The sequence below is a fragment of the Mobula birostris genome, chromosome 21 (genome assembly GCF_030028105.1).
Source record: "Mobula birostris isolate sMobBir1 chromosome 21, sMobBir1.hap1, whole genome shotgun sequence".
In the NCBI taxonomy this organism is placed as follows: domain Eukaryota; kingdom Metazoa; phylum Chordata; class Chondrichthyes; order Myliobatiformes; family Myliobatidae; genus Mobula; species Mobula birostris.
This window is the reverse complement of record NC_092390.1, coordinates 12,274,853-12,298,517: the sequence shown is the minus strand read 5'-3', so window position 1 is coordinate 12,298,517 and position 23,665 is coordinate 12,274,853. Positions and strand designations below refer to the sequence as shown.

General features: G+C 51.0%; 1 protein-coding gene across 1 annotated transcript in view; it reads right to left on the bottom strand.

Annotated features, from left to right (window-relative positions):
* The window catches only part of cpn1 (carboxypeptidase N, polypeptide 1), a 50,291-nt gene extending 27,544 nt beyond the window's left edge, over positions 1-22,747 (bottom strand). The window contains exons 1-3 of the mRNA XM_072238947.1: positions 22,312-22,747; positions 10,421-10,617; positions 1,866-2,012 (exon numbers count right to left, since the gene is read on the bottom strand). Of these exons, the coding sequence (XP_072095048.1) occupies positions 1,866-2,012; positions 10,421-10,617; positions 22,312-22,540 (573 nt within the window). The 5' untranslated portion in view covers positions 22,541-22,747. The remainder of the gene's footprint in view (positions 1-1,865; positions 2,013-10,420; positions 10,618-22,311) is intronic.
* Positions 22,748-23,665: the final 918 nt, after the last annotated feature.

The following is a 23,665-nucleotide window of genomic DNA, read 5'->3' as shown; positions in this document are numbered from 1 at the left end:
GCAGAGGCTATTTGACCCATCATGTCTGTGCTAGCTGACATGCCCTCTTCCATACCATCGGGAAGGAGGTACAGGAGTCTGAAGAGGCACACTCTATGATTCAGAAACAGCTTCTTCCCCTCCACCAGCAGATCTCTGAACGGTCCATGAACTTGTTATACAAATTTTTCCTGCACTACTTACTCATTTTTACAAGTTTTATAGACATCTTACATCATTGCATTGTGCTGCTGTCGTAAGAACAACAAATTCCATGTCAGACAAATCAGCGATAGTAAACCAGATTCTGAGTTGATAGTTACAGTCTCACAGCTCCAGTGACCCAACCCACATTTGATCCTGGCCTCCTGCACTGTCTGTGTGGAGTTTGCACGCTCCCCCGTGACCTCAAGAGTTCATCCTGCACGCTTCAGTTTCCACCCACACCTCAAAGATATGCAAATTGGTGGGTTAGCTTCCCCTGCAAATTGCTCCCACTGTTTTGGGTGAGATCTAGAATACGAGTCAGCAAAATTGACAACCCACATCAGTGATAATAAAGATTGTGATACACAACGTAACTACAAGTTACAACAAGGAAATAGGTAGTGCAAAGTAATGAGGTAGGTTTAATGGACCATTCAGAAATCTGATGGGAGGGGAAAGAAGCTGTTCCTAAAAACATTGAGAGTGTGCATCTTCAGGCTACTGCACCTCCTACCTGATGGTAGTAATGAGAAGAGGGCATGTCACAGACAGCGAGGGCCTTTAATGACAGATGCTGCTTTCTTAAGGAGCCACCTGATGAAAATGGTGGGGTGGTTTGTTGGAGATGGCCGAGACTACAACCCTCTACAGCCTCTTGTGTTTGTGGATTGGTGTGTTCGTACCAGAACAATGATGCGACCAGTCAGAATGCTCTCCACCAGAGGTCTATAGAAATTTGCCAGAGTTTTTGGTGACATCCAAATCTCCTCAAACTCCCATTGAAGTACAGCTGTTGGTTTACCTTTTTTTGTAGTTGCATTGATAGGTTGGATTTAGAATCTGAGAGGGCGGGGGGGGACTTGGGAAGAGTTAACATTGATGGAAGATTAATGGTCCAGGTGACTCAAATGAGCTCTACTCCCCCTCGCTTTTTCCCTCGTTTTACCAACACTGGGTATTTATCCAATTTAATTTCTAAAATTGGTTTGGAATCTGTTTCCACAAGCTTTTCCAGCAGTATCTTCTGGACTAAAACATTCCTCTTCACCATCTCAGCTTGGAGGCCACTGGAAATGGTTCCTCCTGACTTAACGCCATTAACCCCCCCACCCCCACCCTTCTCCATAAACCTCACTAATGATAGACAGCAGACATCCCTCCCTCAGAGCAAGGTGGCAAACTATTTGAGTCACTCTGAACTCACTGTTAAGCTACCTCAAGATTTTATGGTCAAACTTTTTTTTTATATAAATATAAATTTTCATTCTGGTCATGACTTTAGAGATTGAGATACAGCACAGTAACAGGCCCAACGAGCCCACGCTGCCCAATCACACCCACGTGACCAATTAACCCACTAACTCTAATCTCTTTGGAAGATGGGAGGAAACTGGAGCATCCGGAGGAAACCCATGCAGTCACGGGGAGAACGTACAAACTGCTTACAGACAGTGGCGGAAATGAACTCGGGTCGCTGGAGCTGTAACAGCATTACGCTACCCTGTTGTCCGAAGCTGGCAGTCCAGTCCTGATCTGTTCCACACACCATTAATTTAATAAATTGGATTCTGGTGCATGTGTCACAGCTTGAGAAACCAAAGGCTCTCTCAAAGCTTCCAAGGGACCTGGCAGTCCTTGGGGGTAAAATCACCCTGGAAGGTCTTGATGAACCAACTCACCTGCTGCTCCCAGTTGCTGTCAAGCGGGATGTGGTGGTTCCTGCCCTCCAGCTTCTGCATGACCAGGTGCAGGTCAGGAAAGTTGCGGTTGAGGTCGACCCCACGGGCATTTGCTCGTCCGGTGATGAATGAGTTCATCACTGGTCCCTGGGGAGGGAAGATTTCTTGTTAAGATTTAAAGATTAGCTGTATTTGTCACACGCACATCAAAACGTACACTGAAATGTATCGCTGGAATCGCCAGCCAACGGTCTGAGATGTGCTGTGGGTCGCTGCAAGAGTCGCCAGGTTTTCAGCTCAAGCGTAGCATGCCCACAACTTGCTAACCCTAACCCATACCCATACGTCTTTAGACTAAGGGAGGGCACTGGAGCAATGAAAGGAAACTCAAACAGTTAGGGGGGGAAAATAAAACGTACAAACTCCTTAAGGACAGCAGCCGGAATTAAACCCTGATCACAGAGCTGGCACTATGAAGTGCTGGGCTACGTGCTGCCCTGGAAGCTCACGTGCATCAGATCTCACGAGCCATTGCTCGCTCAATCCACGCAAACGAGAATCAGGAGCAGGACACCAAGTCCCCCTGCCGTTCAGAGGCTGCAGGCCAAAGAAGACAGCCCGTCCTGGGGGTTGGAGGACTGTGTATGTGCTTTCAGGAGGGGGAAAACGGGTCTTGTTTCACTGTTGTTGCTTGGCACGTTCTGCATTGTTCTGCTGAACACTGTGGGCATGCTACGTTGGCACTGGAATGTGAGGTGATACTTGTGGACTGCTCCCAGCAAGTCCTTGGGTGGGCTGGCTGTTAACACAAAGGGCGCATTTCACCGTACATGTGACGAATAAATCTACAGCGGAAATCGCGGTCAGTCGGATCCACTGGCAGATTGGTGCAGCTGGTAGAGACACAGCCTCAGACCCAGCAATCTGGGTTCGGTGCTGTCTCTGTTGAGTCTGCACGTTCTTCCTGTGCCCCAGGCGAATTTCCTCCGGACACCCAGGAGACGGGAGGCTGCAGTCGCTGGAAGCTGGAACAGCAAGTGGAGGTGGCGGATGTTGGTTCAACTGTAACATTGAAGAGGAGTTTGAATAGGCACGTGGATGAGAGGAATACGATCTGGCTGCAGGTAGATGAGACCCAGAGGACTAGGAAAGCATGGACTAGAGGGGCTGAAGGGCCTGCTTCTGTGCTATAGGGCTCTACAGGTTGACAAGCACCTGCTGGAGGAGCTCTGTGGGTCGAGTGGTATCTGTGGGAGGGGTAGGAGGGATGGAATTGTCCGTGTTCCAGATGGGACGCCACAGTAACGTAGCATTTAGCACGACAACTATTACAGCGCAAGGCGGAGTTCAGAGTTCAATTCCGGCACCATCTGTGGGACGTTTGTACATCCTTCCCGTGAGCATGACAGTTTCCTCTGGGTGCTCCAATTCCCTCCCACATTCCAAAGATATACCAGTTAGTGGGTTAATTGGTGACTGTACGTTGCCCTGTGATTACGCCAGGGTTTAAATAGGTGGGTTGCGGGATGGTGCGGCTCGTTGGGCTGGAAGAGCCCGTTCTGCACCGTGTCTCCAAATAGTAAGAATTGGGACCCTGATCACTGAGATCCGACGAAGGGCTTCGACCGGAAACGTTGGCAGTTCCTTTCCGCTCACAGATACTGCTCAGGCAAACCAGTTCCTCCAAAAGGATTGCACATTGCTTTCTCTGGTTTCCTCCTACATCCCCGAGCCATGCGTGGAGCTGTAAGTAACCTCTGTACGAGTCAGTGGTAGAGTCCGGAGAAGCTTTGGAAATGTGGGGGCGAATTAAAAAAAAAAAAAATAAATAAAAAAATTTAAAAAACAGAATTGGACAGTCAGCAGGTTCTGGAGTCGATGGTCTGTGCAGGCAAGAGGACCGTGTTCTGATGACACCCTGGGTTCAAGTACCGGTGAGGCAGGAGTCTGAGGCCTGTTCTGGTAGCCATGCCAAGGACCAAGGGACAAATTGCATGTCTGCAATTCAAGGCCCGTGGGCCGGAGCCAAGTTTGGGAATCTTCACGAGTCCACTGGGGAGGTCAAAGTCCATTGTCTACAGGTCTGAGTCTGCCAGGGGCCTGTCCTGGGGTTACAGGACTGCATGTGGGTGGGTAGCCAGCTGATGGTGTACTGGCATCAGCGCTGGACTTCGAGGCGGAGGTCTCGGGTTCGAATCCGGCTGGCGCCTTGCAAGCTTTCCATCCACGGTGGGTTGAGCATCGAGCTAACAACTCAGCCTTGTGAAAAAAAAACAAATACAAAGGATACAGCAAAAAAAAAAGCCGCCCAACACGCCATAAGGCGCAAAAAGGAACAACAACGTGGGTGGGTAGGACAGAAGGGAGGGAGGGAGGGAGGAATGGGGTTTATTTTTGTATCATTGCTTTCTGGTTATTGAGTTCTGTATTGTTCTGGGAAGCATTGTAGGCACTGGAATGTGCGGCGAAATTTGCTGGCTGCCACCAGCTCACCCTTGGGTGTGTTGGTTGTTAACACAAATGAGAGATTTCGCTGTGTGCTTTGTTGTACGTGTGACAAATAAACTTGAATCTTGGTTAAATGGGGACCTGTTGAATGGCTGAGACTCATTGTACTGATGTTTCCGTGCTCTTTCTATACGTAACCTCAACTCTAGAGTTGTCTACCCCCTGCAACCTTTCAACCCTGAACTATAAAAAAATCTTATCTACCACTGCCTTAAACATTCCAGGTCGAGGAAGGACAACTTGGGGGTGGGGGGTGGGGGCGGAAGAATGGGGTGTGCTAGGGCAAACAGAGTCCGGCCCTTACAAAAGGAATCAATCATTCTGCAGAATCTTCTACCAGAAGAGGCGGATAGAATCACTGCACCCAATTCTGGTCTCCACACTTCATAGTAACAAGGCCTCAGAGACGGAGAGGAGGAGATTCAGGGGTGAAGGCTTCAGTTCCATCCAGAGAGCGCAGGGAAGGCCAGGGGGAGTTTTGTGAGTGGTGTTAAAATCCTCACCAGTGATTAAGAAGCAGTCGTCCCCACGGGCTCTAGCTCCCTCCCACGCCCTGGCTGGGGTTAATCGGGTACTGTGAACTGCCCCTCGTGTAGGTAAAGTCACAACATGAATCAAAGGAGCAATTGATGAGCATGGAGGCTGAAAAACTGGGAGGGATTTAGGGATAAAAGGAAATGGAAATGATTTGGTGGGATTGCTCCCCCCCCCGGAGAGACAGCAGGAATCTGATGGCCCAAATGGCCTCCACCTGTGCTGTTATGCCCCACTGCACAGCACCGCGTTCAAGGCTGACCCTCCAGGAAGTACTGAGGGAGTGCAAATTCATGGGAGGAAATATTGGACCAGGGCCTCGTCTGCCATTTTTGTGGATATCAAATACACTGGAGGTACAGTCCCAGGGCCAACTCTTCTCTCTGAGTCATCATCACTAAGGCGAGTGACCTGCTCCAAATTGCACCACATTTGCAAGAGCTTGCTGGGTGCTGCATCCCCCCACATCAAACCACTCTGGAAAGATTTGCTTCACTGGCCAAAAAGCCATGAGGTCTTGAAAGGTGCTGTACAAATGCACGTTTTTAGATGCTTTCCCACCCCGCACTCTTCCCGTCCCATCTGTCCCCCTGTCTGACTTTGTCCCTCCCTTCCTCTCCTCATGCCTGGCTCTTGATTGCTCTCCACCTGCAAGTCTGCCTCTCGACCTCGCTCCACCCTTCCACTATCCCTCCAAGTCCAGCAGTTATTTCCATCTCTCCCTCCTTCCCTCAGAAGCTTGGACCTTGTTACTTCCCTCCATCTGCATTTCCTCCTCCATCCTCCGCGTCTGCATCCCTTCCCCTCCCTCCATCTGCCTGCAGTTCCTTTCTCCCCTACCATCTAATCTTCAGCTTTGGAACACAGCACCCACTGTAGCTGAACCATGCCCCAACAAACAACTATTTTACAGCTTCTGATAATCACCAATCCTGACCATTTTCTGAAAACACAAAACCAAAGCCACCCGGATACCATACAATTCTGACCACAAACTGGAGTCACAGCTTGATGAGATCTAACTGGAAGTTAAACCTATCATTTTATGCTCTGAAATTAAAGATTGCTAAGGAGACGAGGCATGGAGTCTCGGGCTGGGCCAGGCCTTCATTCCTGGTTACTTGGGTTAAAACCAACACAGGGCGAGAAGATCGTGATCTGAGAGCGTTGAATGAACGGTTTTCGACAAAGTGTGGGGGTCACTGCTTGATGAGAGGCCTCAGCCTGAAACATCGACTGCATGTCTTTCCACAGATACTGTCTTTCTGTACCATTCTGAAAGTGTGCTGTGGATTTCCACCATCTACAGAATCACTTGTTAGATTGATCATAGAGCAGGTTAAAAGGTTATCTCAACATCATTGGCTGAAGGGTCTGTACTGTTCTATGTATCTAACCCACGCTGCCCTTGGTCTGGAGGTGTGTGATGGGACAGTGTAGAGGGAGCTTCACTCTGTATCTAACCCGTGCTGTCCCTGTCCTGGGAGTGTGTGACGGGACAGTGTAGAGGGAGCTTCACTCTGTATCTAACCCGTGCTGTCCCTGTCCTGGGAGTGTGTGATGGGACAGTGTAGAGGGAGCTTCACTCTGTATCTAACCTGTGCTGGCCCTGTCCTGGGAGTGTGTAATGGGACACTGTAGAGGGAGCTTCACTCTGTATCTAACCTGTTTTGTCCCTGTCCTGGGAGTGTGTGCTGGGACATTGTAGAGAGCTTCACTCTGTATCTAACAGAGCTAGGGCTTTACTCTTTGGAGAGGAGGAGGATGAGAGGAGACATGATAGAGGTGTACAAGATAATAAGAGGAATAGATAGAGTGGATAGCCAGCGCCTCTTCCCCAGGGCACCACTGCTCAATACAAGAGGACATGGCTTTAAGGTAAGGGGTAGGAAGTTCAAGGGGGATATTAGAGGAAGGTTTATTACTCAGTGGTTGGTGCGTGGAATGCACTGCCTGAGTCAGTGGTGGAGGCAGATACACTAGTGAAGTTTAAGAGACTACTAGACAGGTATATGGAGGAATTTAAGGTGGGGACTTATATGGGAGGCAGGGTTTGAGGGTCGGCACAACATTGTGGGCCGAAGGGCCTGTGTGCTGTACTATTCTATGTTCTATGTTCTAACCTGTGCTGTCCCTGTCCTGGGAGTGTGTGATGGGACAGCGTAGAGGGAGCTTCACTCTGTATCTAACCCATGCTGTCCCTGTCCTGGGAGTGTGTGATGGGACAGTGTAGAGGGAGCTTCACTCTGTATCTAACCTGTGCTGTCCGTGTCCTGGGAGTGTGTGAGGGGACAGCGTAGAGGGAGCTTCACTCTGTATCTAACCTGTTCTGTCCCTGTCCTGGGAATGTGTGAGGGGACAGGGTTAAGAGAACTTTGTTGTCTTGGATACATTAGATCAATAACCACCTCTCAGATGAAAACATTGTGTACAGCCAGATCAGAAGAGGTTCAGTAGAGGACTCTCTGGTTAAAGATTGGCAGCCTTTAGAAAGAGCAGCCTTTCCTGATTGGTAAAGCCATGCATTTAGCCTCTGAAGTTAGAAGTTAAATAGGTTTTGAATATTCTCAGAAACTGGCACAGTGGTTGGAAATAGGTGGTTGTGCATTCAACCCTCCGTTTCTGATAAAAGATGGTGATAATGTGATGAACCTTACTCTGACTTTGCATGCAAACACGAGGAAATCTGCAGATGCTGGAAATCCAAGCAACACATCAAAGTTGCTGGTGAACGCAGCAGGCCAGGCAGCATCTCTAGGAAGAGGTACAGTCGACGTTTCAGGCCGAGACCCTTCGTCAGGACTAACTGAAAGAAGAGATAATAAGAGATTGGATAGTGGGAAGGGGAGGGGTAGATCCGAAATGATCGGAGGAGACAGGAGGGGAAGGGATGGAGCTAAGAGCTGGACAGGTGATTGGCAAAAGGGATACAGAGCTGGAGAAGGGGGAGGATCATGGGTCAGGAGGCCTGGGGAGAAAGGGAGAGGGGAGTCCAGAGGAAGATGGAGAGCAGGCAAGGAGTGATTGTGAGAGGGACAGAGAGAGAGAAGGAAAAAGGGGGAAATAAAAATAAATAAGGGATGGGGTAAGAAGGGGAGGAGGGGAATTAGCGGAAGTTAGAGAAATCAATGTTCATGCCTAAGTGCTACACCTGCCCTTACACTTCCTCCCTCACCACCACTCAGGACCCCAGACAGTCCCTCCAGGTGAGGCGACACTTCACCTGTGAGTCGGCTGGGGTGATATACTGTGTCCGGTGCTCCTGGTGTGGCCTTCTATATATTGGTGAGACCCGACAGACTGGGAGACCGTTTCGCTGAACGCCTACGCTCTGTCCGCCAGAGAAAGCAGGATCTCCTAGTGGCCACACATTTTAATTCCATGTCCCATTCCCATTCTGACATGTCTATCCACGGCCTCCTCTACTGTAAAGATGAAGCCACTCTCAGGTGGAGGAACAACATCTTATATTCTGTCTGGGTAGCCTCCAACCTGATGGCATGAACATTGACCTCTAACTTCCCTTAATGCCCCTCCTCCCCTTTTTACCCCATCCCTTATTTTTATTTCCCCTTTTTTCCTTCTCTCTCTGTCCATCTCACAATCACTCCTTGCCTGCTCTCCATCTTCCTCTGGGCTCCCCTCCCCCTTTCTTTCTCCCCAGGCCTCCTGTCCCATGATCCTCCCCCTTCTCCAACTCTGTATCCCTTTTGCCAATCAACTTTCCAGCTGTTGGCTCCATCCCTCCCCCTCCTGTCTTCTATCATTTTGGATCTCCCCCTCCCCCTCTCAAATCTCTTACCATCTCTTCTTTCAGTTAGACCTGACGAAGGGTCTTGGCCCGAAACATCGACTGTACCTCTTCCTATAGATGCTGCCTGGCCTGCTGCGTTCACCAGCATTCTGTGTGTGTTGTCTGACTTCTCATCTTTTTTATCCCCCCCCCCAGTCCTGATGAAACATCTCAGTCCAAAACTTTGACTGTTTACTCTTTTTTCCATGGATGCTACTTGACCTGCTGAGTTCCTCCAGCACTTCGTGTGTATTGCTTGGATTTCCAGCATCTGCAGAATCTCTCGTGAATGTGATGAACCTTTTTGTTAGATTGAGCAAGGGGCTGTGATTGATGTCGAGTAGGTGAGAGCGTGGGGAGACGTGGGAGACTGGAGCAATACACATCACTGTCTGGTATGGAGGGGGGTGGGCTACTGCACAGGACTGAAATAAGCTGCAGAGGCTTGTAAATTTAGTCGGCTCCATCTTGGGCACTAGCCTACAAAGTACCCAGGACATCTTCAAGGAGCGGTGTCTCAGAAAGGCAGCATCCATTATTAAGGACCTCCAGCACCCAGGGCATGCCCTTTTCTCACTGTTACCATCAGGTAGGAGGTACAGAAGCCTGAAGGCACACACTCAGTGATTCAGGAACAGCTTCTTCCCCTCTGCCACCCGATTCCTAAATGGACATTAAACCCGTGAACACTACCTCACTTTTTAAATATACATTATTTCTGTTTTTGCATGATTTTTAATCTATTCGCTATACATAATTTATTTATTTTCTTCTAGATTATATATTGCATTGAACTGCTTCTGCTAAGTTAACAAATTTCACGACACATGCCGGAGATAATAAACCCCATTCGGATTCTGAACCGGAGGTCAAGCAGCATCTCCAAAGGGAACTGGACAGTCGACATTACGAGTGTGGGAGGGTTGTGTTTTTGATAACACGAGAGACTTTGCAGGTGCTGGAAATCTTCAGCATCACACACAAAATGCTGGAGGAACTCAGCAAGTCAAGCAGCATCTATGGAGGAGAATACCAAAAAACAATGTTTCAGGTTGAGTCCCTGCATTAGGACTGGAAAGGAAGTGGGGGCAGAAGCCAGAATAAGGTAATGGGGGTGGGGTGGGGAGAAGAGGAGGGAAAGGATTACGAGTGACGGGACAGGGATGTGATATGTGGAAGTAGAGAAGGTTGATGAAAGAATCTAACAGTGGACCATAGAAGAAAGGGGAGGAGGTGGGGAACTAGAGGGAGGAAATGGGCAGGTCATGAGGTTGGCGGAGCAGAGAAGTGTTCGGAGGATAACCAAAATGGTGGTTGGATAAAGAGGGGGGCGGGCAAGAAATGTTGCAATGGGTTGAGGTCCAATGTCTGCGAGTTTGAGAGTCTGGGGCTGAGGACTGGAGGTGGCCTGTCCTTGCGTTGGAGGCCTGTGTGGGTGGGAGGGAAAGGGGCTGGTTTTGTTGTTCTGAACACTGTGGGCAAGCTACATTGGCAATGGAAGGTGCGGCCCCCAGCACATCATCAGGTTCTGTTGGTCGTCAAGACAAAAAGAATAAGAACGCGCTTCACTGTGCGTACGTGCTCTGTGGCTTTGTGGTCTGTTGTCTCTGGCCCACGTGGTACGGTCATTACTAAATCAGAGACCAGAGGCCAGAGCCTGCGCCTCACCACCGCACCCATCACGAACCTGCGGTCACCAGCACGTGGAGGAGTCGGTTACCTGATCAGCGGCCACCTCGTACCCGTCGGGGTTCATGGAGGGTAGGATGTGAATGCGGGTTTCGTGGATCAGGTTGGTAATGCGCGGATTCCTCTGCTTGTACTCGTCACACAGGTACTGCGCCAAATGGATCAGCAGCTCCCGTCCCAGCACCTCGTTACCGTGCATATTCCCAACGTACTTAAACTCTGGCTCCACTGTAGGCACAGCGCAAGAACACAAGAACGTAAGAAATAGGAGCAGCAGTCGGCCATCTGGCCTGTTGAGCCTGCTCCACCGTTCAATAAGGTCATGGCTAATCCGGCCATCTCCACCTACCTGCCTTTTCCCCATAACCCTCAATTCCCCATCTATGCAAAAACCTATCCAACCTTGTATTAAATATATTTACTGAGGCAGCCCCCACTGCTTCATTGGGCAGAGAATTCCACGGATTCATCACCCTCTGGGAAAAGCAGTTCCTCCTCATTTCCGTCCTAAATCTACTCCCTCAAATCTTGAGGCCATGTCAGAAACATCAGCCATCACCGCCCCCCACCCCAGTTCCACGGTAGGCACGGCACAAGAAACATCAGCCATCTCCCCCTCCTCCCCACGTTCTCTGCTCCCTAAACTTCCGTCCTGTACGATCTCACAACCCCAACCACCTCTCCAACAGCACCATTCTATAGAGACCCTGATTCAAGATTCAGCCCTTCCCCTCTTCCACCCATCCCCTCCCAGTTTCTTGCTTCATTCTGTGTGTGTGTTGCTCTAAGTTCCCAGCATCTGCAGAATCTCGTTCATATTTGCCCTTTTTATTCCTTTTCTGAAGGAGGGTGATTTCGTATCACATCATTACAATACTACAGTATCCCACAATCATACTATTTACAGTCCATGGTGTCACACTATAATAGTCACCTCAATCCAGAACACACAAGTCCCTGTGGTGTTCACTGATCTTAGAAGCACACCATACATCCTCCAGGGAACATCAACAATTCCTTCCCCCACCCCCCATATTTGTTTGCCTCCATCTATCACCCATCTGCCTCTCAACTCCAAACTTCCATCGACCTGTCTGAAATTCTTCACTCTTTCTCAGCCCACCAATCACCTCCGGTCCCTGTCCTTCACCACTACGTTCCCCCTCCTCTTCACACTGCCCACCTTCCCCTGTCCACTCTCAGTCCCGATACAGGGTTTCAGCGATTAATCACACGACTACAATACCAAATCACAGACTGAAGAAAATCTGCTAATGTCGGACAGAGACAGAGACACAGCAGGCCAGACAGCATTCATGGAGAAGAGTAACCAGTTGACGTTTCAGGCTGGGACACTTCTTTAGGACTGAGGGGGAAATTGCCTGAATTAAAAGCTGGGGGGTGGGGGGGGGGAGAGAGGCTAGCTGGAAGGTGATAGGTGAAACCAGGTGGGTGGAAAGGTCAAGGGCTGGAGAAGAAAGAATCTGATAGGAGAGGAGAGTGGACCAGACCATAGGAGGAAGGAGGAAGGAAGAAGGGGGTGGTGGTGAATAATAGGTAAGTGAGAGATACTAATATGTGGGAAAAAGGTGCTGGCTGTCCTCTCTCATAATCTTATACCTCTTCATCAACTCATCCCATCATTCTCCATCACTATGAAGAGAAGAGCCCTAGCTTGAATTTTTCCTCATACTTAATCATATTTAACCAGTCCCTGGATATACCAGGGTGCAGCCTGCATCTTGGATCAAATGGGGGGGGGGGGGGGGAGAGAGGAGAGATGACAGTGTCTGGGTGTTTAACAGGTAAAAGGTCCACTCTGTCACCAGAATTCACAAGGCCAGGGATACACAAATGCCTGGAAGCCACTTTGAGAAGCCCCTTTCCCACCCAAACAACTGGATACGAGAGTTCCCCGTCACAGCCGTTGGCTCTCGGGGCAGAGCTGAGGGGCAAAGTGGGCCTCTAGCATTTTGTTTCATGTTCCTGTTCCTCTGGGATTGGTGGGGGCAGCAGGTTATAAAAGAACTGTGTCTGACGCCCACAATGATCATCGTTTACCCAGGCTGCCCAGTGAGGGATTAAGAGCTGGAAATGCAGCTGGTTGGTCAGAGAGTCAGAAAGTCAGAAAGTCAGAGACAGGTAGGAGCTTTGTGTAAATCTCTCCCTCCTGGACCCCAGCCAGTCTGAGCGGGCTCTCCAACACCAGCTGTCTTTGTGCTGGATTCATTCAGAGACACTAAGCCCTTTTTTCCCCACTCAGATCTCACAAATATTTAATTGTGGAATTCTGGAGAGGTAGTGAGACCTTGGGAGGTAGAAGGGGAGGCATCTGCAGGCTCCTAGAATCGGGGGCAGCCGCAGTCTGAGGTTAACAAGGGAGCAGACTCCCAGCAGAAGGGGCAGGAATATCCTCTGTTGCTCAGATTTACCCCTCTCAATGTGGTAGATCAGCCCCCCTCACCCCAGAGTCAGAGACTACAGCACAGAACCAAGCAGCAACCCATCTAGTCTATTATTCTGCCTAGTCCCATCAAACTGCACCCAGATCATGACCCTCCCACCCATGAATCCATTCCAACTCCTCTTAAGTGTTACAATGGAACCCACATCTACCAATGCTGCTGGTGTCTCGTTCCACACTGTCACCAGCCTCTGAGTGAAGTCGTTCCCCCTTAAATAGTTCACCTATCACCTCTAGTTCTGGTCTTACCCAACCTCACTGGAAAAAGCTTGCTTGCATTTAATTATTTAATTCCCCCCCCCCCCACCATTTAAATCTACTCCTCAGCTTTTTTTCTCCAGTCCTGCCGAATAGTTTTGGACAGAAACGTTGACTGTACTTTTTTTTTCCCCCCCCCACAGATGCTGCCTGGCCTGCTGAGTTCCTCCAGCACTTGGTGCACGGCGTTGCATTTAATTTATTTATTTTTATTTAGAGAGAGACAGCACTAAACAGGCCCTTCCAGCCCAACGAGCCACAATGCCCAGCGACCCACCTCCTTAACATCAGCCTAATCACAGACCAATTAGCCTAACTGGTACATCTTTGGACTGTGTGAGGAAACCAGAGCACCCATAGGAAATCCGTGTGGCCACGGGGAGAACGTACAACCTCTTTACAGATGGTGCTGGGACATCAGCCCAATGCCCTGAGCTGTAACAGTGTCACACGAACCACTGCACTACAACGGTGCCCTACCCACGCCCCTCAGACTCGTTCTCCCGTAATCCCTGCCAACAACCATGCTCATGTCGGCACCCAAAGAGTGGATCTGACCTCGCAACGAACTACCTCTTGGTTGATTAGCCCTGTAATTCTGTCAGGCCTTGGCCTACTGCCATTTGAGAAAGGAGACTTGATGGGGAGGTGTTTAAAACCACAGCGAGTTTTGTTAAATAGAAAGTCCAGTTCCATCGACTGAGGACTGGTATCCAATGGACACAGAATGAATAACGAGCCAGAGGAGGGACTCCTCGCAGACTGAGTGGTGGGATTCAACGTGCCGGCTTCCACACTCAACCCAACACCAGTTTTGCTCCCTGTGCAAAACCCAGATTCCGTCCGCACCCTCAATCAGCAAGCAGCGCTGAGCTCATTACACAGTCACCTTAGAAACAGGCCCTTCAGCCCACGTTGGCCCTGCTGGTGTCTACTCGAGTCAGTCCCATTGGAACACGTCTGGCCCATATCCCTCGAAGCCAGGGGTTCCCAACCTTTTTGATGCCGTGGACCAATACCATTAAGCAAGGAGTCTGTGGACCCCAGGTTGGGCATCCCTGCTCTAAGCATTTCACATCCTAGTTCCTGTCCAATAATTTTTTTTATATATAAAAAAAAAGACCATAATTGAATCCACTTCTACCAGATCCAATGACCGACTGCACTACCCTCTGTGGAACAAGTTGCACCTCAAGTCCCCTTTAAACCTTTCCCCTCTCACTGTGGTCTCTGGCTTTGGAGCCCCCGCCCCTGGGTAGGGGGCATGGAAATTGACCTTCCATCCACCCATGTCCCTCATGATTTTATTAACCTCCAGCAAGGGCACCCCTCAGCCTCCTGTACTCCAGGTCAAACAGGCTCAGACTATCCAAACGCTCCTTTCAACTCAAGCTCTCCAGTCCCAGACGCACCCGCGATTTTAATTTGCATTCGTCCTGTGGCTGGGCAACTGCTTAAACGATATAGATAAGTGATGACCTTCACACAACCTACCCTGACTTTCCCCACCCACAAACACTCTCACCATCTCCTTCACATTCCATCACCCCCACAATCATAGACCCATTCCACAACCCTCCATCCACACTTCCCAAAAATCATACCCAATCCACGTCATGTAGACCACTCCACTGACGCCCCCCACATCCCCCCTACTGACACCCCCCATGTCCCACAAACTCCTCCCACTGACACCCCCCACATCTCACAAACTCCTCCCACCGACACCCCCCGTCCCACAACCCCCCCACCGACACTCCCCACGTCCCACAACGCCCCCCCGACACCCCCCCACAGACACCCCCCACGTCCCACAAACTCCTCCCACTGACACCCCCCCACGTCCCACAAACTCCTCCCACCGACACCCCCCGTCCCACAACCCCTCCCGACACTCCCCACATCCCACAACGCCCCCCGACACCCCCACACCTCCTCCCACTGACACCCTACATGTCCCACAACCCCTCCCACTGACACCCCCCCACATCCCACAACCCCTCCCACTGACACACCCCCCGACACCCCTCCCACGTCCCACAACCCCTCCCATTGACACCCCCCCCACGTCCCACAACCCCTCCCACCGACACACGTCCCACAACCCCTCCCATTGACACCCCCCCCCCATGTCCCACAACCCTCCCACGGACACACGTCTCACAACCCCTCCCCCATGTCCCACAACCCCTCCCACTGCCACACCCTCTGCCACATCCTACACCCCACCCTCCATCAGGCCCCACACATCCCACAACCCCGCCCACACTCCCTTCTTCCCACAATACCCCTTCCACTGCATTACCATAATCTGACCTGTACACTCAACCTCAAAACCTTCCAGCAGTAACCCCCACCCTCACAATCCTCCTCATCCACCCCTCCACCCATCACTGCCTCAACTACAATGCCGACACTCACCCCCAGTATCCTGCCTCTCATATCCCCCCCATACACCCTTTTCCTGACCCCACCTCAACCCTGCCTGTGCTGTGCCATTCACATGCACCCCTCCCTCATCAACCACACCCCCCCCCAGCTAAAAATGTGGGCACTGAAAATGACCTCATTAAGACTGAGGGGTCTGTGCTGGGGGGGGGGGGGTGTTACCAGTGCAGGGGGAACCATTTGAGACCCTCCACTGGTCGGGATCAACCATGGATGTTGCGTCCCAGCTTCCTACGTGATGCGTAAGCCAGGGTAGTGCAATATGGAGAGAAGCTGTTGCCCGTGTAGCAGGCCTCCCCTCTCCACACATCTGATGAGTCCAAAGGGACAGCAGAGACTGATAAGGTTCATCACCAGTGGTATTGCAAGGACTGCCAGTCAGCATTGAATTCTACGCAGGACGCCCTTACAGACGCCATTTCTTGATTCCCCCTGCCCCTCGGGGTTTACTCCCAAAGCCTTCCCCATGAGTAGGTATAGCCACGAGGCAGCAGAGGTTTGAGATCAGAGCTTCCCTTCTCCTCGATGAGCTGCCAGCTACGGCTGATGAGCCCCGTCTGCCTGAAGTGACTGGATCCTGCCTTTGCTCCTTCTCCTGTCAGTAGAAACGGTTCCACGGGCCTTAGTAGCTAAGCCACACTTGAAGGCAGGAGCCGGACTTGGTTGTCAGAGACTATTTGAGACGCACGCCACTGGGAGCATTTAGTAGGTAGTAGGAGCTTTACCCCACTACCACCCTCAGCTATGACCACCTTAAGGAGCCATGAGCTACCAAATAGAACAGATTCATGGCGGCTAATCATTCGTATGGAACAGGATTGAGGGGCAGAAGGGCCTCATCCTGTTCCTATTCAGTGCCAAAGTGGTCAACGTGCCCTCTCTCCCACTACCCTGCAAGATGCTGAAGGGGGAAGGGGGCAGGGGCTGGCTGAAAGAGTCCCTTGGCCCATCTAATCCAAGTCAAATTGTTATTCTGCCATCCCATTGATCCACACCTTGTCCTCCACACCCCCCTTATCCATGTACCCATCAAAACCTGTCTAAAATATCACAATCGGTCTCATCCATCATCCCACAGGCAGCTCATTCCACACTCTCACCACCCTGAGTGAAGAACTTACTCAAGTTCCCCTTAAATATCTCACCCTTAACCTGTGGCCTCTAGTTCCAGTCTCACTCAACCTCGGTGGAAAAAAAATTGCTTGCATTTACTCTCATAACTTTGTATACTTCCATCAAATTTCCCTCGTTCTCCTACACACCAGGGAACAAAGAAGTAACCTATTCAACCCTTCCCAATGACTCAGATCTTCAAGTCCCGGCAAGATTGTGTAAATTTCCTCTGTACTCTTAACGAGCTCTTCCTGTGTCCCACACTTGACCCTTTCCTTAGGTCATGCAAGCAAAAGCTGCACGTTTGTTGCCCAGTGTACAGCGGTCTGGCTGAGGCCAAAAGTGAGAGCGGCTCGATGATGGATGGAACTGTAACCGCTGCTCGTTCCTCAGTTCTCTGTGACTGGTGAACGGCGGATTGCCGCCCAGATTCTCGTCTCATGAACCTGCACCCTCATCCTGACCTCAGCAGGGAAAATCCCTCAGCACGGGGCGAACAGGAGCAGGTCCATAGTTCATGGGGTAGCTTCGCTCCGTCCACCACAACAGATGGGATGTCCCAGTGGCCACCCGTTTTAGTTCTGATTCCCATTCTGACATGTCATGAGGAGGCTATGCTCAGTTTGGAGGAGCAACACCTCTTACTCGGTCTAGGTCGCCTCCAACCTGATGTCGTCAACATCAATATCTCTAACTTTCAGTAACTTCTCCACTTCCCTCCTCCTCTCTTTTTCAATTGCCCATTCTGGCTCCCCTCTTACCTCTTCTCACCAGCCCATCATGTCCCCCTGGTGCCCCACCCTCCCCTTTCTACCATTGCTCATGGACCACTGTTCTATCAGATTCCTTCTCCAGCCCTCCACCTCTTCTACCCATCACTTCCCAGCCTCTTGCTTCATACCCTTCTCCCATCCACCCCCTCATCTGATTTCAACTACTATTTGCCAGCTTGTACTCTTTACCCTCCCACCCTCCTTTCCAGACCTGATGAGTGTTCTCAGCCCGAAACATCAACTGTTTACTCCTCTCCATGGACGCTCCTTGTCCTGCCAAGTTCCTCCAGCATTTTGTGTGCGTTACTCTGAATTTCCAGCCTCTGCAGGATCTTCAGCATCCCAGAATTGCGCAGGGAAGGGGCTGCTCCAGAGCTGGATTCCATTATGATTCAGGGAGAGTGCCATGGATGAGTTACAACATACAAAACCACTAGTGATTTAGGAATTGCCTTTGCTTCAATTGGTACCAATGACTTGACCCCTACAGTCATCAGTGAGTGTGGAGGGCAAGTCATTGGGTACTCTTAAGACAGAGATTGTAGGGTTTTGTTTAGTAAGCAGGGGTGAAGGGTTAGCCAAAGCTACAAATTTCACAACACACATCAGTGACAATAAACTTGACTGATTCAGAGAGCGGGTACGAGAAGCATGACTGTGGTAGAGCAGAACTGATGGGCTGAATGGTCCAATTCTACTCCTAGACCTTAAAGTCAAACCCAATAGGTTTCAAACTCTGAGCAAAAATGAGAACTTGGAACACACTGCACAATACAGGCCCTTTGGCCCACAGTGTTGTGCTGACCTTACAACCTACTCCAAGATCAATCTAAACGCAAACAACAGGAATTCTGCAGATGCTGGAAATTCAAGCAACACACATCAAAGTTGCTGGTGAACGCAGCAGGCCAAGCAGCATCTGTAGGAAGAGGTGCAGTCGACGTTTCAGGCCGAGACCCTTCGTCAGGACTAACTGAAGGAAGAGTGAGTAAGGGATTTGAAAGTTGGAGGGGGAGGGGGAGATCCAAAATGATAAGAGAAGACAGGAGGGAGAGGGATAGAGCCAAGAGCTGGACAGGTGATAGGAAAAAGGGGATACGAGAGGATCATGGGACAGGAGGTCTGGGAAGAAAGACGGGGGGGGGGGGGACCCAGAGGATGGGCAAGAGGTATACTCAGAGGGACAGAGGGAGAAAAAGGAGAGTGAGAGAAAGAATGTGTGCATAAAAATAAGTAACAGATGGGGTACGAGGGGGTGGTGGGGCCTTAGCAGAAGTTAGAGAAGTCGATGTTCATGCCATCAGGTTGGAGGCTACCCAGGCGGAATATAAGGTGTTGTTCCTCCAACCTGAGTGTGGCCCCATCTTTACAGTAGAGGATGCCGTGGGTAGACATGTCAGAATGGGAATGGGATGTGGAATTAAAATGTGTGGCCACTGGGAGATCCTGCTTTCTCTGGCGGACAGAGCGTAGATGTTCAGCAAAGCGGTCATCCCAGTCTGCGCCGGGTCTCGCCAATATATAAGAGGCCACATCGGGAGCACCGGACGCAGTATATCACCCCAGTCGACTCACAGGTGGAGTGAGAGCAGATATCCTCCTGCCACCCCACTAGGAATAGGGTTCCCCTGGTTCTCACCTACCACCCCACCAGCCTCCGGGTCCAACATATTATTCTCCGTAACTTCTGCCACCTCCAACGGGATCCCACCACTAAGCACATCTTTCCCTTCCCCCTGCTCTCTGCATTCTGCAGGGATCGCTCCCTACACAACTCCCTTGTCCATTCGTCCCCCCCCATCCCTCCCCACTGATCTCCCTCCTGGCACTTATCCGTGTAAGCGGAACAAGTGCTACACATGCCCTTACACTTCCTCCCTTACCACCATTCAGGGTCCCAAACAGTCCTTCCAGGTGAGGCAACACTTCACCTGTGAGTCGGCTGGGGTGATATACTGCGTCCGGTGCTCCCGATGTGGCCTTTTATATATTGGCGAGACCCAAAGCAGACTGGGAGACCGCTTTGCTGAACACCTACGCTCTGTCCGCCAGAGAAAGCAGGATCTCCCAGTGGCCACACATTTTAATTCCACATCCCATTCCCATTCTGACATGTCTATCCACGGCCTCCTCTACTGTAAAGATGGGGCCACACTCAGGTTGGAGGAACAACACCTTATATTCCGTCTGGGTAGCCTGCAACCTGATGGCATGAACATCGACTTCTCTAACTTCTGCTAAGGCCACACCTCCCCCTCATACCCCATCTGTTACTTATTTTTATGCACACATTCTTTCTCTCACTCTCCTTTTTCTCCCTGTCCCTCTGAGTATACCTCTTGCCCATCCTCTGGGTACCCCCCCCTTGTCTTTCTTCCCGGACCTCCTGGCCAATGATCCTCTCGTATCCCCTTTTGCCTATCACCTGTCCAGCTCTTGGCTCTATCCCTCCCCCTCCTGTCTTCTCCTATCATTTTGGATCTCCCCCTCCAACTTTCAAATCCCTTACTCACTCTTCCTTCAGTTAGTCCTGACGAAGGGTCTCAGCCTGAAACGTCGACTGCATCTCTTCCTAGAGATGCTGCCTGGCCTGCTGCGTTCACCAGCAACTTTGATGTGTGTTCCAAGATCAATCTGAAGTTTCCCTCCCACATAGCCCTCCATTTTTCTATCATCCATGTGCCTATCTAAGAGTTTCTTAAACGTGTCTGATATATCTGCCTCTACTGACACCCCTGGCAGGGTGTTCCACACACCCATCACTGGGTAAAAGCTTGCCGACATCTCCCCACTTATAAATTCCTCTAGTCATCTTAAAATTATGCCCCCTTGTGTTAGCCAAAAAGTGGCATGAAGTGGGAATATGAACAGCAAGAAAGGCTTCCAGAGACAGAGGGTGAAGGAATACACAGCTCAGCCCTGACCTTGCCCCCTCTTCTCCCTCACTTCATGGAGGGAAAGTTTGTTCCACCCACTCTCTATCCCATTCACTTCCCCCCCCCCCCCTTCTCTGGCTTTGCCAGTTCAAATCCAGGACTGAGGGTGAACCAACCTGCTTCCCCTCCACTTACCCAGGGTAGGGGAAGGTGAGCACTGCATGTAGTTCTCCCCTCCACTCAACCACTCTGTTCTCTTCATCTTCCACCCATTCACACTCTTCCTGTCCTCCTCTAGCCCATCTCAACATCCACTCCTCTCCTGCACTCCATGCTCCTTCCACACTTCCTCCCCTATCCTTCATCCAATTTCCCCCCTCCTCCCCTCTAACCTGCAATCCATATCCCTCCTCTTCCACCCCCGATCCCATTATCCCTCCTACCCAATATTCTTCTTCCTCCACCTCTCCTCCACACCATTCCCCTCCTGTCTATCACAAATCCCTTTGCCTTCACCCCAATTGCTTTCCTCTCTGCCATTCCCCCTGTAGCTCCCTCCAACCCCCCACATCTCTACTCCTCAAAATCCCTCTTCTATTCTGCTTCCACTCCTTCCATCAATACCACCCACTTCCCCACCACCCATTCTCCCTTTACTCTCCATGTCCCTTCATACCCCAGCCTTTATCCATTCCATCTCTGGCACCTCATTCACCAATCCCCTACTCCTCTAGAACTCCACTCACACCCCATTCCTCTTCCTTCTTCTCCATCCTCTACCCCACCCTCCAACATCCTTCCCCTCTATCCCTACCACCCAATTCTCCCTCTTCTCCATGTCCTCTCAATCCCTCACCTTCAAACACCCCTCGCTCTATCCCTACCACCCCCTTCTCACCTTCCTCTCTGCCTCACCCTCCAACACCCCTCCTCTCCACATCTACCACCCAATACCCCCTCCTCTCCACATCTACCACCCAATGCCCCCTCCTCTCCACGTCTACCACCCAATGTCCCCCTCCTCTCCACGTCTACCACCCAATGCCCCCTCCTCTCCACGTCTACCACCCAATGCCCCTCCCTCTCCACGTCTACCACCCAATGCCCCCTCCTCTCCACGTCTACCACGCAATGCCCCCTCCTCTCCACGTCTACCACCCAATGCCCCCTCCTCTCCACGTCTACCACCCAATGCCCCCTCCTCTCCACATCTACCACCCAATGCCCCCTCCTCTCCACATCTACCACCCAATGCCCCTCCCTCTCCACGTCTACCACCCAATGCCCCTCCCTCTCCACGTCTACCACCCAATGTCCCCCTCCTCTCCACGTCTACCACCCAATGCCCCCTCCTCTCCACGTCTACCACCCAATGCCCCCTCCTCTCCACGTCTACCACCCAATGCCCCCTCCTCTCCACATCTACCACCCAATGCCCCTCCCTCTCCACATCTACCACCCAATGTCTCCCTCCTCTCCACGTCTACCACCCAATGCCCCCTCCTCTCCACGTCTACCACCCAATGCCCCCTCCTCTCCACGTCTACCACCCAATGTCTCCCTCCTCTCCACGTCTACCACCCAATGCCCCCTCCTCTCCACGTCTACCACCCAATGCCCCTCCCTCTCCACGTCTACCACCCAATGCCCCCTCCCTCTCCACGTCTACCACCCAATGCCCCCTCCTCTCCACGTCTACCACCCAATGCCCCCTCCTCTCCACGTCTACCACCCAATGCCCCCTCCTCTCCACGTCTACCACCCAATGCCCCCTCCTCTCCACATCTACCACCCAATGCCCCTCCCTCTCCACATCTACCACCCAATGCCCCCTCCTCTCCACATCTACCACCCAATGCCCCTCCCTCTCCACGTCTATCACCCAGTGCCCCTCCCTCTCCCCTCTATGCCTCACCCTCCAACACCACTCCCCGTCCTCTACCCAATGACCCCACCCCACCGGTGGCGCAACCTCGCCCCCGCTACTCACGGGGCTCATGGACGCCCGGGTGGTCGCTGAGCTCTATCACGTACAGGTGCCGGCCCTGCAGGCTGCGCCCGATGCTGTACACCCGGCTGATGAACGGGCAGTCCTTCTGCACCCCGAGCAGCGCCCGAACCAGCGCGTCGTAGCGGTGATGCTGGAAGTCGAGCGCGGCGGCCAGAGCCACGGCGAGCGGGGCGACGCTCAGCAGAAGGCAGCCGAGGCGAGGTAACATGGTGGCGTTCGCCGTTAACCAGCGTCTGTCAGGCAGGCAGGCGAGTCCAACCCAACCCTCCCGCGCCGGAGCGAAAGGGGTGGAGGAGAGGTAGTTCCCTCTATTTAAAGTGACATCTTCCCCAGATTTTATGGCCTCCTAATCTTCTGCACCAGGTGCCAATATAAATCCTTCTCTTCTCTCACGTGTCATCAAAAAGCCTTGATTTATATAGCACTAAATCTCTCGGAGCGCTTTGTATAGAGTAATTCTAGAGCCAATTCCCTAGGAATAAATTCCTCTGGGTCAATATCGTTTAATGACATTTCCAGTTCACAAGTGTGAAGGAGAATGAAATAATTGTTAGTCCGGATCACAAAAAGAAAACGCAATAAAATGAAGAACACAAGAAGCACCTAAAGCTTATTTATGTACATTTATTGATTATATGCCCATAGAGTGGCGCTGGGCACAGGGGTGTCCGTACCTGAGGAGAGTGACAGGAAATGATTAAAGTAGAGGTGTACAGGAAGACATTACGGTTCAAAGGTCAAAGTCAATTTATTACCAAAGTACTGATATGGCTCCATATACTGATTGAGATTTATTTTTCTTGCAGGCACTCACAGTAGAATAGAACTACTGTATCAAGTAAAATCAAAGTACAAAGTTCAAAGTAGAATTTAGAATCAATGAAAAACTACATGCAAAGACTGACAAAAACAATAATGTGCAAAAGAAGATAATCTGGGCAAATAAAAAAACACACAAAATGCTAGAGGAACTCAGCAGGCCAGGCAGCATCTATGGAAAAGAGTACAGTCGACGTTTCGGGTCCTGCTGAAGAGTCACGGCCTGAAATGTCGACTGTTTACTCTCTCCCATAGATGCTGCCTGGCCTGCTGAGTTTCTCCGGCATTTTGTGTGTATTGCCTGGATTTCCAGCAGCTGCAGATTTTCTCTCGTTTGGAATTAAAACAAGCATAAACAAGTCGATAAATCATGAGTTGTAGAGCCCTTTGAAAGAGAGTTCATAGGTTGCGGAATCTGAGGTGGGTGAAGTTATCCGCACGTGTGCAGGAGTCTGATGGTTGAAAGGGAGTAACTTCCTGAATCTGGTGGCGTGGGACCTAAGGCTTCCTGTCT